At 42.0% G+C, this 15,873-nt stretch overlaps 1 protein-coding gene across 1 annotated transcript in view; it reads left to right on the plus strand.

Moving 5' to 3' along the window:
- OLFML2A (olfactomedin like 2A) overlaps positions 1-15,873 on the plus strand; it is a 149,655-nt gene that overhangs the window by 92,497 nt on the left and 41,285 nt on the right. Inside the window, exons 3-5 of the mRNA XM_030207375.1 lie at positions 1,535-1,642; positions 5,599-5,784; positions 7,899-8,163. Of these exons, the coding sequence (XP_030063235.1) occupies positions 1,535-1,642; positions 5,599-5,784; positions 7,899-8,163 (559 nt within the window). The remainder of the gene's footprint in view (positions 1-1,534; positions 1,643-5,598; positions 5,785-7,898; positions 8,164-15,873) is intronic.

Here is a 15,873-nt window from a genome sequence, read left to right on the forward strand (position 1 = left end):
TACGGCGCCGTTCAGAACAGCGTTGGAGTTTTGAGCATTGGGGCCTATATGCTGTATGCTGTGTCCTGCAGAGGGTGTTTTTTTTATTTGTCTCCTAATCCCCTTCCCCACCACCTACCTCCCACTGACCTGTCCACTCTAAGGAGGGGTGAACTTCTAAAATTAATTGTTACTTACAGGATTAGAATTTGACTGCTAAATATCATCCAGATAGCATTAAGGCAGATAACAAAGGGAGGGGATAGCCAGAGTAAACAGGATGTTGAGCAGCAAAGCTGTCTTGAAGGTGCATAGGGTATGAAAAGATGTGCTAGATAGTCAGGCACTGAGGGGAGACGGAATTTAAAAATCAATATACACAATTTATAGTGGACACGAACAGAGAGAGGCAACTGGTGTTCTGAATGCAGTAGTGGCGTAAGTTAGGTATGCCTGAGACTCATACCAATTGAAACATGGTGCAAATGTATGTGCCTAAATTGGATGTATATTCCCCCTTATTCTATAATACCGTGCATAAATGTTACACCCATGATCCTCCCATTTCCGCACCTATTTTTAACTTGCGCCCAAATTTACGCAAGTAAATTCTAATTAAATCTAATTAGAGCCAATAATTGTTTGTTAAAAAGCCAATTATTGGTGCTAATTAACTTGTTCAATTCAATTGCATATGCAAATTGGTCATGCACCCCAATTTGCAAATGCAATGTTTGGTGACTTTTATAGAATTAGGGGGTAAATAGTTTGTATTCCTATTTTTTCTTGAGTGAGGTTTGCAGGATATTTATTGCTAAACCCATTAAATTTCATCCCAGCTATTAATTGATACATTTCTTAAGTTTTATGGTGTTGGCACAGCTGATATGATTCTGGCACAGTCATTGATTCTAACTTATGGTTAGTTGCCAGTATAAACAATGATAAGGCCGATTTCGTTTTCCAGCATTTGCCTTATTGTTCTGTGCTCTTTGGTCGCCTCCTGACTGGTTTTTGGGAAGGAGGGATGGAAGCAACCAAGAGATTTTACCCTCAGACTTCTGGCAGAAGACTAAAGGTCAGGAATGTATAGTGTGTGGTCTGTGAGAGGATGTTTGATGTCAGTCACAAGCCTGGGAAATCAAGACAGGAGCACGGAGGGGAATCCCTTGGACCGAAGCCTTCTTAGAACAGAAGGCCTCTGTTCTGGGAATCCTTGGCATTAAATGCCAAATTTCCATGCTGCTGTCTTAAAGCAACAAGAGCCTGTCTCTTACCATCAGGTTTTTGTCTTTCGAAGCGTGGCATGGTCTTTTCCTACATTTTAGTGGACCAGCATATGCTTGACAGGTTTCTCCCACGCTAGAACCTCATTCTTACCATTTCTGCCATCACTGCTGGAAGAAACAGGAATAGTAAGCCAGTGCACTGTGACATATTGTTCCGCAGCCCATTGTGTACACTTGAATGTGCTCATACTTCCTGCTTTTTTGTGTCTTTGGCATGTCTTCAGTAAATATACAGTAATCAGCTCTGGTGTATTTTTGCTTCATAGCTGCAGTCAATGGTTGACCTGTTGGAAGGAACACTATACAGCATGGATTTAATGAAGGTCCATGCCTATATCAACAAAGTGATGTCCCAGATGAACACTCTGGAGGAGGTAAGAGGACCTCGTGCTCAGTTTCCTAACAATAGCAACACAATTTTCTTGCTAAGACCGGCCATGAGGCTGCAGATGTGGAAACTTTGGGCCAAGTATGCTCCCAATCTGTGGCTTGTAGATAAATAAATAATTCTAATATTAATCTGCATCTCCTTGCTGTTATTTATGGGTTGGAAAGAGGGAAACTATGGGTTGGAAAGAGGGAAACTGTATTAAACAGTTTAAGAACATTCTTAGTATGACAGCATGGGAGCATACATTCTGCACCTGGAATAGCCAATCGCTGTGCATCCAGATAATCACAATAGACAGGGCATTAGCCAGGAAAAACAACTAATTCTTCTACTTCCTTCCTTAACTTCTCCCTAGCCGCCATCATTTCTATTTATGAATCAATCACAGGATGAAATATTGTAAGCTGAACATAACAACCCAGTTGACTTGTGCTTTTTTATGACTTGTTAAAAGCCAGATTGACGGAACTTTTCCTCCACACAAATATTAAAGTGCTGTTACCCAGGCTGAGAATGGCTGCACTCAGACTAGCATTCAGGGTTTGCAATGTGCACAATTTTAGCTGCATCAAAAAGGGACATTCCTAAGGGGGCATGTTTAAGTCTAGGGAGTAGATGCACAGAGTGGCATTTTGAAAACTGCAAGCAATTCCCCCATCCCCCACTTTCCTTTGTCCACAGAGAAAAGGAGGTGAAAAATCAATGTGTAATTTCACTGGTTACAAGCACTGCTCCCTCTATGCTGAGCGGCAGTCCTCCACCTACAGTCCTGCCAGTGGGGGTGCTGTTTCACTATCACATTTTCAGTAGTGAGGGACAAGCATGTTTTCCAGCCTGTCCCCCTAGCGATGGAAAACACACCACCGCCTACTAGTAGCAATGCACTTAGAGGACATCCACTCAGCTTAGAGGGAATGGTGGTTACATGCCTTACAAATTTTTTTAAACCTAAGGCCTAAATATTCAGCCAGTGGCGGTGAGCGGTTGTTCACTTCATGACCCAATATTTAAAGCCGGACCACTATTGAATGGATGCTGGGCTTGATGGACCTTTGATCTTTCCCAGTATGGCAATACTTATGTACTTATGGCGGTTAGCTTAGCGGAGTTTTAAAAAGGTTTGGACGGCTTCCTAAAGGAAAAGTCCATAGATCATTATTAAATGGACTTGGGGAAAATCCACTATTTCTGGGGTAAGCTGTATAAAATGTTTTGTACTTTTTTGGGATCTTGCTAGGTATTTGTGACCTGGATTGGCCATCCGGTGAATGTAGATGGGTAAGTACTGGATATGGGCACGTAACCTCATAAATGCTGACTCCACCCTCGGACCACCCACAAAATAGCTGGCTAGCAGTTAGCATTGATATTCAGCGCCACCACCGTGTTACTTGCCGCACAGATAGCTCCGCGCAAACAATTTAACTGTCCAGGAGCCCCTCCTGGCTGCTTAATATCACTTAAAATATTGATCCATAGGTATATTCTTTGGATACAAAACTTCCCACAGACTCTGCACTGAAGAAGACAACTAAAAATCCCCTCCCCCCCCCCCAGAATGAGAAAAGACCTTAGTAAATCAGCACCTAATAGTCAAGGCCTTACTGCATAAATAGCCTGGGGAAAACGGGGAGTCTGACTTATTTGTAAAATGATGCTAAATGTCTGCTTTGGCTGTTGAAGGAAGCATGAAGTTGCTCAGGAGGGTAGAGCAGTATGTAGTCAATGAAGTCAGGTTTTACTACTTTGACTAATTTTAGAGTTATGGATTCCAGCTTGATGGAACTGCAACCCTGTATCTTTAAGATTGGTTCAGGGCATTGCCCTTTTTAAGAAAGGACTTAAGACATTTTTATTTTGACAAGCTTTTAATCAGCAATGTTTAGCAACTCCTAACTTTATTTTGGAGGGTTGATGCTTGATATTTAACTAAGATTGATTTTCTTTACTTTTATGTCAGAAATATATGTTTTATTATATTGCTTATGTTTCTAACTATGTGTGTTTGTTTGTTTGTTTATTTATTTATTTATTTATTCATACTTGTATCCCACAATTATCCAAAAATGAGTTTCGGTTCAATGTGGCATACTTTTAACATTTGTTAGAGATTACAGTGATTCAATTACATTCACAAGGTTGTATGATGCTGTGTTTTACAGTGGTTGGCAAGAACTCTCTGGTTTGTGTGGGGTAGTAAATAATATAAATAAATAAGTAAATCATTTGAGTACTGGTTTACCAGAAGTAGCCTGCGTCAGGAGGGAAATGCAGTATTTTCCTTCAGCTTTTGGTGTTTTATAGGGGCCCTTTTACAAAAGTATATGAAGTAGTTATGGGTAAATTCTATACATGGCGCCAAAATTTAGGTACCAGGATTATGCACGCTAGAATTGCCATTGTAGAAGACTAGCATAAGTTTGCAGTTTTGCTCTTAACTTTAGATGACAGCACTTACACCATGTCAAAGTCCGGTGTAAATGCTCAGGCCTAGCAGTTGGCAGTTAGGCACATAACATAAATATTCTATAACACGCACACCTAACTGCTAGGCACGCCCCTGGCTTGCCCATGCCACTCCCACAACCAAAGGTGCATGTGACAGAGATTGCACACAAATATAGCAACTAAGGTAAATTAACAGCAAATAACATCATTTTAATTCCAATTATCAGCCAATTATTAAATTAAGTTGTGCGCACAACTGACTTTATTCTATAAATTGGGTGCCCAACTTTGCACGCTAATCATAAAGTTGGTCACCTAGATTTAGAGAATTGGGGGTTAGCACACAAATTAGCATACGAGCATGGTAACTGTTACCATGTGGCATGACGGGTTAAGGGCAGAGGATGGGCTCATCCATTCTTTGCTCAGGCCCATCTTAAATGGCCCACCAAAAAAGTTCAGAAGCAGCCACCTTGCTCTCCTCTCTCTTTCCTCCAGATTAGGTATTCTTCTCCTGTGGCCTGACAATTCCCCCTGTTCTCTCTGATCTACCTCATCCTCTTCACCGGCGCAGCAGCAACATACCTCCTTTGCCTGCATCGGCCCCACAAGCTTCCCTCTGCTGCCTTCTGCTGTCACTGACATCACTTCCTGTTTCCTGGTATGTCAGAGGGAAGCCTGTGAGGCCAGCACAGGCAACGGAGGTGCATTGCTGCTGTTCCAGTGAAGATGCTGAGGTAGCCCTTGGGAGGGTCTGGGCTAATGTTGGATCAAGGGTTGGAGGAAAGGAGCAGGACAAGGAGAAAGGGGGGGGGGAGTTTTGGAAGGCCCACCCATCCTAACTGTGGGCCCATCAAAAATGATAGGTCTGGCTACGCCACTGGAGCAAAGATGCACTTACTGTCTCAAAACAAGGTGGTAAGTGCATCTGCGCTAAATATAAATAATTATAATGCACAGTAAAAGAATGTGAGGCTGAACAGCTCAGCAGGGCCTGAGTTCTGCAATTCTTTATGCTTAGCAGCTTGCTGATAAATTACTGTGCAGGCTCACTTCAAAGAAATCCCATGGGAGCTCCTCCTGTGTGTGTGTGTGTGTGTGTGTGTGTGTGTGTGTGTGTGTGTGTGTGTGTCTGCAGAAGTCTGTAAACACAGACAGCTAGTAACCATTATTTTAGGACATCATTTGCCAGTACCTCGTTTAGCAATGCCCATAAGATATTAATGGAGCATCCCATTAAAGTTACTCTTCTCACAGTGGTGGGTGATGCATCACTAAAAAACTTATACTGTAATTAGTTACCAGAATGAAGAGAAACATGAATGTGAGAAAGAGTTGCAGATGAGATTGTTAAAGATCAGCAGTAATTTCAATTGTTTTTGTTTTACAAATTTACAAAAATTACTACCAAAAGATTTGATTGGCATTCAAACTGGAAAGCTCTCACATCAATATTAATTACTAACAGGCACTTTCCCCTTCTCCCTGCAGACTATCAAAACTAACCTGAGTCGAGAGAATGATTTTATGAAAGACAGCGTCGTTAATCTGACCAATCAGATGAAGCGCTATGAGAACTATTCAGATATCATGATAAGCATTAAAAAGGAGATTTCCAACCTTGGCTACCAGCTGCTGCAGAAGGATGCCGCTGCTGTTCCAGAGAGTAAAGTCCAGGTACATGACAGTTTGCACAGTGTTGCTTAACTACCAATAAGTGAGGGAAAAGGAGGGGGTATAATGCTTGGGCCCAATATTTAAAATGATTTAAACAGCCAGGAAAAGCTCCTGGCCTTTTAAATAACCTGTCTAGGGCTAAACAAGCATATTCAGCATCACTTAACCAAATAGTGCCGCTGAAAATGTCCAGTTAGCACCCAAGCTGAAACCAGCTATTTTGGATAGGGTTACCGGACATGTCCTCTTTTTGAGGACACCGCAGGGTGTACAGGCAGGTTTTGCCAGCCTTCCCATTTGTCCGGGATTGCAGGCAGGCTGGCAGGCGGGTGAGCCTCAGGATATCCTCCCCTCTCCTCCTGTACCATACCTTATTGTGCCTGGTGGTCTAGTGACCCTCCCTGTGTCCCGCCCTCATGGAAACAGGAAGTTACATCAGATGAGGGTGGGATACAGGGAGGAATACAGGGAGGGAAGGCCCAAAGGGAGGCGATCTGCCGCTGCGCTATCACACGGAGGTGAGGCTCTGTGATTTGAATGCAGGGGGCACGGCCCGGTGGCAGACGGAGGGAGGCTGTTGACGGAGCCGAGGGCGGGCAGGTGAGACCGGGGACTGCGGCACCGGGCCCCCCTTGGAGGCCCGGGGAATTTTGTCCCCTCTGCCCCCCTCTCGGCAGCCCTGGCGCTAATGCCAACATACGCTAGTATTCTATAACAGAATCATGATGCCAAAATGCCATTATAAAATTGGCACTAGGTGCACGGCATTGAGGTGCCTTATCTGAGATGCCAATTTATAGAATCACTCTGTAACTGCCAGATTCAGTAAATGGCACCCAAAGATAGGTCCCACTACAAATCTTCGTTAGCTGATTAGCTTGCTGAAATCATCGAATACCACTACAAATAACAGGCTTTTTAAATAGTATTACTGCTAAATCTCTTCACTATCTTAATTTCATGTAGTGATAAGACAATAATGTGGAGGAAAAGACTTCAGTGTTTTATCAGTATCTTATTAGTCTATTGACTACACTTCAGGTTACTTGAATTTTTTCATCACTAGTCTGAAAAACCTCCACTTCTTTTATTATATCTCAATTTTCCTTTTTTATTATTATTAATTTTTTAAACTGTTTTCTAAAATGAAGTTATAACAATTATATTTCTTACCTGACCTGAGCCACTAAAGCTAAGTTCCCACTAAATGTAGACTTGTGCATGCAGGTTTATAGAAGTAGGGGGTTAATGGCTGGATTTAGGGCACAAAGCAAAAAGAACAGTGGGAAATAGACCAGGCATGCCAAGGACAAATCAAGGAAACTTCAAATTCTCAATGAAACAATATTTATCGATAGAAGACTCGACACTGCAGTGTGTTTCGGTCAAAGGCCTGCCTCAGGAGTCTTTCTGTTTTATCTGGAGAATGAAACCATCCAATGGTTAATCTGCCAGTAGGCATTGAAAACAAGCGGCCTTGAAAAAGACCTTTTTGGAAAAAAGCAGCAAAACGTAGTCATGCTTTCAAAGTAATTAGCAGATTAACCTTTGGATGGTTTCGTTCTCCAGATAAAATAGACTCCTGAGGCAGGCCTTTGGCCGACACACAATGAATGCTATGTCAAGTCTTCTATCAATATTTATTGTTTCATTGAGAGTTTGAAGTTTCCATGATTTGTCCCTGGGGTGCCTGGTCTGCTTCCCACTGTTCTTTTTGCTTTACGTCCTTCGTGGGATTGCAGCGTTCCTCCACCAAGATGGATTTAGGGCCCACACTTGCAAGGTTCTAGAGTGAGCCCTGGTGCCAGGCTATCAGTTAAGGGGCGTCTTAACTTAAATAAGCTATAGGGGTGGGGGTAGTTAAAGTAGGGAGAAAAAGAATCCCCAGATAGTTATGAATGAAGACTCATGACACCTAGACTGGTAAAAGGACAAAAGAAGCTATGCAATTAATAACAGAGCGGCGATACCAGTGAGCAGCATAACATTAGCAATAGATAATTGTTTCTAAGCCTCCAACTGGCTGTTCGCTTATGGTGCAGGTCCAAAATAAAGAGAGGGAGATGCTGTATGACACACAATGCAGTTTGATAATATGAGACCATTTGTTCCAGGACACAGATGGAGGAAAAAACAAAGAAGCAAACAAGTTCACTACCACCAAGAAGAGCTTAGGTGACAGGCCAGCGTCAAAAGCCACTAAGGAGAAGTTTCCAAAGACGGAAAAGTTAAAGAAAGAAAGTCTGAAGGGCAGAACTGGGACATCACAGCCAACAGCCAAACCCAAGCCCTCCCTTCACCAGCAAAGTCTGATAAGAGGAATCACTTATTACAAAGCAGGGAAACAGGAGGAAACAGAAGCTGTAGTCAGCAATCGAGGTAAGTCTGCGAGAAAGAGTTTCTTTTTAAAGAGAAAGGTCTCAACAATGTTCTGCACAAGTTCAACCTACCTCCAAACTTCAACCCATGCAGTGTTTTAATTACTCAACCTCTCTACCTCACAAAAATATCCACAAAATTGATCATTTACTCTGAAATACTGTAAAAGTTTGCAAGCATTCCCAGAATCAGTCATTCAGTCCCATTCTGGACTGAATCTGAACTAGAAACTCACTAACACATGGTGCTCTGTATTTACTCCAGACTCTTGCTGTTCACTAATGCTAAACCAAGATAATAGATGATATTCTTATATTGGGTTCCTGTAGCTGGAAGCTCGTGTCAGCAGTAAAACCTTAGAAATTCAAGAAGCATCTGACCAAGATAGAAATGGTTCTCACTAACCCCTTAGAAAGTGAAAATTTTAAATGCTGTTTTTCCAGCCTTATTGTTTGGCCTATGAATTTCCTTCTGCTCTATTGGGCTTCCAATACAATCTATACTACCTTCCACTGGAACTATAATGCTTTGAGCCTTCATTTACAACTACCTGGAGTTATCTTCCATTTTCTGATTTCTTTCTTCCACCTACCTTATTTATCACAGTGCCCGTCCTTGGCCAGGAACCACAGATCGCTGCTTACCCTGAGTCTGTCCAGTAGCTGTCATCATAGTGCAGTGGCTGAGATCCATCATTCCCCCCCCCCCCCCCCCCCCCCCACACACACACACACAACTTCTTTGGTCTATGAATAATGCTTGTCTGGAGTAGAAGCCAGCTAGGGAATCAAATTCAGATCTCCCATCTTTATTTTATTTATTTATTGGGATTTATTAACCACCTTTATGAATTTATATGTTTTTATATGAATTTTATATGTTTTTTGCACAGTGCTGTCACTGAGACCCAGTCCCAGTTTCTTAACAAGAAAGGAATAAGGATTAGTGTAGGAACTGGGAGATTTCAGGTCTGATTCATCTGTTCCATTTACAGACAGTATGCTAAAAAGTTGCAGATTTCTGTAGATAACTCTATGAATAAGAAAACTCTATGTGGCCAATCTATGGGGCTCATTTTCAAAAGAGAAAAACATACAAAAAGTGGCATAAATCTGCATTTGGATGTTTTTCTCACAAAAACATTCAAATTGGTATTTTCAAAACCAATTTTTAGTCGTTTTTCTATGAAGTCCGTCAGAAGTGCTTTCAAATCACAAGTGGGCATGTCAGGGTCATGTTAAGGGTGAGATCTGGGCATTCCTAACACTTGGACGTTTTTCAGCCATAATAGAACAAAACAAAACCGCCCAGGACTAAAACTAAGACATTTTGAGCTAGACCTGTTTTTATAACAAATAAGGCACAAAAAGGTGCCCTAAATGACCAGATGACCACTGAAGGGAATTAGGGATGACCTCTCCTTACTCCCCCAGTGGTCTCTAATCCCCTCCCACCCCCAAAGCCACATTTAAGTCAGGTACATAATATTTTTGGTTCTAACACAACTGGTTCAAAAGCCACTGACTCATCTGGTTTTCTGCATATTCAAAATAAATATTCATGAGCTATATTTGCATACAGTAGAGTAGGGGTAGCAACCACAGTCCTCGAGGGCCACAATCCAGTTGGAGTTTCAAGATTTCTACAATGAATATGCATAAGATCCATTTGCATATTTGGAAGTAATACATGCAAATCAATCTCATGTATAGTCTTTGTGGAAATCTTGAAAACCTGACCGGGTTGTGGCCCTCGAGGACCGTGATTGCTCACCCCTGCAGTAGAGGTAGTGCATGGAAACCTACTCCATGAATATCCATTGAGCCTGCACATAGGTGGGAAAATGTGGGATATAAATGCAATAAATAAATAAATAAATATTAAATGTGGATTTTCTCGAAAGGAGACCTGTGTGTGTCTCTTGAGGCTGAGCATTGGCCACTCACATAATATAACCTTTTCATAAGGGGACAAACTTCATTTTGGGTTAAGAAAGGTACAGGAGAGATACACAGAGAACCCATTTTACATTGCTAGATTTTTGCATGGACCTCTTGCAGTTCCTTTTTCAAAATATACTCCTGTGTGTCTACCTTTTACTGATTGTATACATATGGGCATCATTTTCAAAAGAATTTTACCATAAACAAGAAAAGGGACAGCTGGTAAACTGAGTCCATAATGCAAATTGTTTTATGCTCACAGGCATAGTTTCTATCTACTGAAAACCATTAAAACAAGTTGAGGAAGTCCACAACACAATCTCTATGCCCACGGTCGTTTAGATTCCAACCATTTGCTGGGATAGTTTCATCCCCAGTCGTTGTATGAAATGCTGCCAAATTGTCTCTCGTAATCCCTTTTTTTCTTTAACAACATACTCATCTCCAAACCATGTGCAGATCAAGCTACACCAACATAAGAAATGAGTTTATTGCCTCGCTATTGAAGATATTTAAACTGTTAAGGTTTGTTCCCACAGTTCAACTTTTGCTCCATCCACACTGACAATTTCCTAATATTTATTTATTTAACACATTTATATCCCACATTTTCCCACTTAGATGCAGGCTCAATGTGGCTTACACAATACCGGAGAGGCAGGCTCCGGTTCGATAAAATACAAATACACAATACAGTAATCAACTTGAAGAAACATAAGTATAGAGCAACAAAGAAATACAGAGGGGATGGTGATAGAAGTCCAATACGGTCCATAGTTTTTCTGTGTCGCAGGAAGTAGAAAGTTAATTTGCGTTGGGGGATAGGCCTTCTTAAAGTTGATTTTCAGTAATTTCCTGAAGTTGAGATGGTTATGAATAGATCTCAAGGTTTTGGGCAGAGCATTCCACAGTTGTGTACTTATGTAGGAAAAGCTGGATGCATACGTTGATTTGTATCTAAGACCATTGTAGTCTGGATAATGCAAATTTAAGTAAGTACGGGATAGGCTGGTACTGTTTCTAGGTGGTAGATTTATGAGGTTTAGCATATATCCAGGAACTTCGCTGTAAATAATCCTGTGGACCAGCGTGCAAACCTTGAAGGCAATACGTTCCTTGGTGGGAAGCCAGTGCAGTTTTTCACGAAGGGGTTTGGCACTTTAAAATTTTGATTTTCCGAATATCAGTCTAGCTGCTGTATTCTGTGCGGTCTGAAATTTTTTAGTTAGTTGTTCTTTACAACCTGCATAAATTCCGTTGCAGTAATCTAAATGGCTTAATACCATTGATTGTATTAAGTTGAGAAATACATCACGTGGAAAGAAAGGTTTTATTTGTTTAAGTTTCCAGATATGAACCCTCTCTGTTCACATTGCTCTTTCCTGTTGGATGAGCAAATGGCTATTTTTATGCAGGTTGCTCTTTTACAAGAATCTGACATGGAATTCGTTTTTGGAAGATGTTAAAGCTTGGAAGCTTGCCCAAAAGCACTTTACAAAGTTGCAGGATAAAGCCTGGGCAAAGGGAACCATTTGAGCTTCCTAAGAAGCTGTTCTTCTGGGCTTCAGTTGCTGGAGCATATTTTCTTCTATGATTCACTAAACCTTTCAAAAACAATTATTTCCCATCTGCAAAGAAACACAAAAGAAATGAAAATGCTCTTCTCTCATTATCTGTGTCTTCAAGGAGAGACTTGCAGGACAAATCATGTTACCTGACCTTTTAACATGATACATCCAGAATTATTCATATGGTTGTTCTGTAATATGGTTTAGTGCAGTGGGTCCTGGTCCTGGAGGCACCACAGCCAGTCAGGTTTTCAGGATATCCACAATGAATATTTATGACAGAGACTTACATGCAGTGGAGGAGGTAATGCATGCAAATATCCCTCATGAATATTTATTGTGGATATCCTGAAAACCATACTAGCTGGGGTGCCTCCAGAACCAGGTTTTGGAACTACTGGTTTAGTATAAACACCATCAGACTCACAAAAGCCAATGCAAGCTGAAAGGCCTTAGTCATACAGGGCTTACCATGAAAGGAAAAAGGAAGAAAGAGTTTGGAGGAGGTTCAGGACAGAGACAAGATGGCCAGATGATGTTGGGGTGGAGGGGAAGGGAGGGAGGCCTTAGATTTTCACTGTTTTGTGATTTAGGAGACCCCTATTGAGGACTACAATATGTGCTTATATTACAATGTCCGTTTCCTGGCTGTCACTGTTATTATTGAGTGTGGTGTTTTTCATTGTTGTACACTGCTTAGCATGCCATTGGTAACCTAGCGACCTAAAATCCAAATAAATAAAATGTTTCACAATTGAGTTTTGGACAAATGAATGAAATGAAGGCAAAATGAGAAATGAAAAACAAACATCAGGCAGGGACCTCATCTCAGCATATGGTATTCTCTGGAAAAGGCAAATCATAGAATCTGACTTTGAAACTAAGAGGTTGCATAATTTGACATTTTTAGGCTAGAGTGGGGGCAGAATACCTAAACTGAGATTTAAACGATCCCAACTGACCTCAGGAGAGTCAGATTTTGTGTTCTGGTATTCAGGAAGAGATGCTAATTAATTTGGCTCCGCAAAACCAAACTAACCGCTTGTTCTCTCTGTCCCGTTCCTGGATGGATCAAAAATAAAGCTCCAGACACAGGTTGCAGTTGGATTAGTTTAATACACTTGGATTTTAACTTTCAAAATTTATACTTTGACTATAAATCCCAGCAAAAACAAGCTAAGAATGTTGCTGCCTGTTTAGACAGGTAAATTGTGGGTCAGATTATAGTATCAGTGGTCGTTTTCAAAGCTGTGAAAAGTTTATAAAGTACAAGAATAGGGAGGGGAGAGCAGTAGACGATCTGATGTTGTACACTGGATCCAAAGATTATGCCCCTAAATGAGACACTAGAGCACTTCATAGACATAGTTCATGATTTGAGGCCAGGGGAAGAATCTTAGCATGCTCCGGAAGTACAGAAGCTTGAACATAAGACTAGGAACATCTATTTAGCAGCCTCGTTTTCACACCTGTAGGGCTTCTATCCCTGACCCGTCCACTGAATAAGATCATAGGAGTCAGCTGATCACCCCCAATATTGAGAAAGCTCCTTCATTGTGTCCAGGTAATCTGTATTGTGTTTGGCACCCCCGATCATTTTAAAATGTTGGTACCTGTGAATACGACAAATAACAGGCAGTTGATTTAGGGGTCCTTTTACTAAGCTGCAGTAGAAAGTGGCCTTAGCATGCCGATACGCGGGTCTTTCCATGCGTTAAGGCCATTTTCACTACAACCAGAAAATGGCCAATTTTTCCATTTTTGCAATTACTGGCCAATGACTAATTTTGCCATTAGGGGGGAGGCCATTAAGAACTGACATGCCCCCTCTATGAAGAAAATATTTTTAGCATGCAGTTCACAAACATACTGCAGGATGTCTGAGTGTGTCCCATGGTAAGCCATTTTAAGGTGCGGTATGTGCATGCTAGTGCTTACTGCGGCTTAGTAAAAGGAGCCATTAGGGAGGAATTCATGTTCAAAGCGATGGCTGTTTGGGGGGGAGTTAACCCCTGGGTTCTATATATGGCGCCTAGATTCCACGTGGAGATATGTGTGTAACTTAATTGGCATAACAAGGTCATCAGCATTTTTAACAGCACTGAACAAGCAATAATGAGCACTAATTGGCAATAATTACAATTTATGGGAGGAAATCGCTAAGCATATTCTATAAAGAACTACACCTAAATTGCAAAGTGCGCAGTTCAAAGTAAACACGCATAGCTTAAAAGGGGCATGCTTATGGGTGTATTTATGGGCATTTCGTGGGCATTCCAAAATTTCCACTGTAATTACAGAATGTGGGTCAGTAAGCTTAAATCTAAGCGTACTGTTTTACACCAGGTTTTTATTGGCGTAAATGGACACGCATAGATTTAGATGCTACAATATCGACTAAACATATTCTATTCACCACGCCTATATCTTATAGAATACGCTTAGTTCCATTCGGGATTTTTTAGGCACCATATATAGAATCTAGCCCTAAGTGACTAATGCTGCAAAATTTGTAATCCTTTAGCTTCATAGTTAATTCAAATATAATCTGAAAGTGTTCAAATATAGCCAAAGGCAGACTGATAATGCCTTGGGCCCCCGGGCAGTAAAGGTCATTGGGCCCCCTGGGGGCTGCCTGCACTCCCCCTTCTGCACACCACCACCCCGCCCCTGACGCCTACACACAAGTGCGCCCTCCCCGGTCCTACCTTGAAGGGCCCTAGTGGTGTAGTGGCCTCTTCAGGGGCAGGAAAGAACCCTACCCTTTCCTGCCCGCTGCCAGTGCTCTGCCTGGTATTGCTGTCTTTTCAAAATGGCTGCTGAGACTTCCTGCGGTAGTCTCACAGGTCTCAGCTGTCTTGTGAGACTACCGCAGAGAAGTCTCAGCAGCCATTTTGAAAATGTGGTGGCACCGGGCAGAGTAGCGGCAGCAAGAAGGAAAGAATGGGGTTCTTTTCTGCCCCCAAAGAGGCCACCAGGGCTCCTCAAGGGGGGCTGTAGTTTGCAGGGGGGTGGGAGAGAGTCTCTTGGCCCTCAGGTACAGCCCAGTTGCCTGTATGGTCAGTCCGCCCCTGGATATAGCTGAACTTACTATAGTAGCCACAGGATTAAAAAGCAGAACCGGGACAACTCTCTAAATGGGCGCCTAGAAGTAAGCGCCATTTGCGCACATCATTGGTGCCAGTAATTGGCAGTGATGTATGTAGATACACTAGGTGCTATTCCATATGGTAGCACCTAAGTGTCATAGCACCTAACTAAAACAGGCTTTACACGTGGGCAGATCATGGGCAGCCAGGGACATGTTGCCAAACACCACATTAAAACACGTACAGCTTATCCCCCCTGATATTCAAAACCCCTGGCCAGTTAAATGGTACTTAGCCACATATCCGGTGATATATAGCTGAATATAGCCAGTTACATCACACAATATAACTGACTTTCTGCCGATTTTCGGTGCATTTCCAACTGAATATCAGCTTGGCCAGTTATGTTTAAACTGGCCAAAAATAAAACAGATATTCAATGCTGGTCACCAGAAACGGCTCACATTGAATATCTAGGGTCAGCGCTGACCGCGGCTACCTCCCATGGACTGAATATCAGCTCCATAGAATACTATCAGTTGTATGCACTGATTGGTGCACCTAGGTGTGCTCACTTGCACAAGCCATTGATCTAGTATAAGCGATCACACCTAACTTTTGGCATGCCAGAGCGGGTTTGCGCTAGTATTCTATAGTGACGTGGAGGGGCATTTTCGAAAAAAACATCCAAGTTGCGATTTGGACGTCTTTGCAAAATGTAAAAATCCAGGGGCGAGGAAAACCATATTTTCGAAAAAAGATGTCCATCTTTTGTTTCGACAATACTGTCAGAGACGTCCAAATCCTTAAATTTGGATGTCCCTAGATTTGGACGTCCTTGGATTTGGATGTTTCTGACTTTCAGCAATTTTCTAAACCAAAGACGTCCATGTCAAAAATGTCCAAATGCAAGCCATTCGGACGTGGAAGAAGCCAGTATTTGTAGTGCACTGGTCCCCCTGACATGCCAGGACACCAACTGGGCACCCTAGGGGGCACTCCAGTGGACTTCATAAAATGCTCCCAGGAACATAGCTCCCTTACCTTGTGTGGTGAGCCCCCCCCCCCAAAACCCACTATCCACAACTGTACACCACTACCATAGCCCTT

This window comes from Microcaecilia unicolor, chromosome 6 (genome assembly GCF_901765095.1).
Source record: "Microcaecilia unicolor chromosome 6, aMicUni1.1, whole genome shotgun sequence".
Lineage (NCBI taxonomy): Eukaryota > Metazoa > Chordata > Amphibia > Gymnophiona > Siphonopidae > Microcaecilia > Microcaecilia unicolor.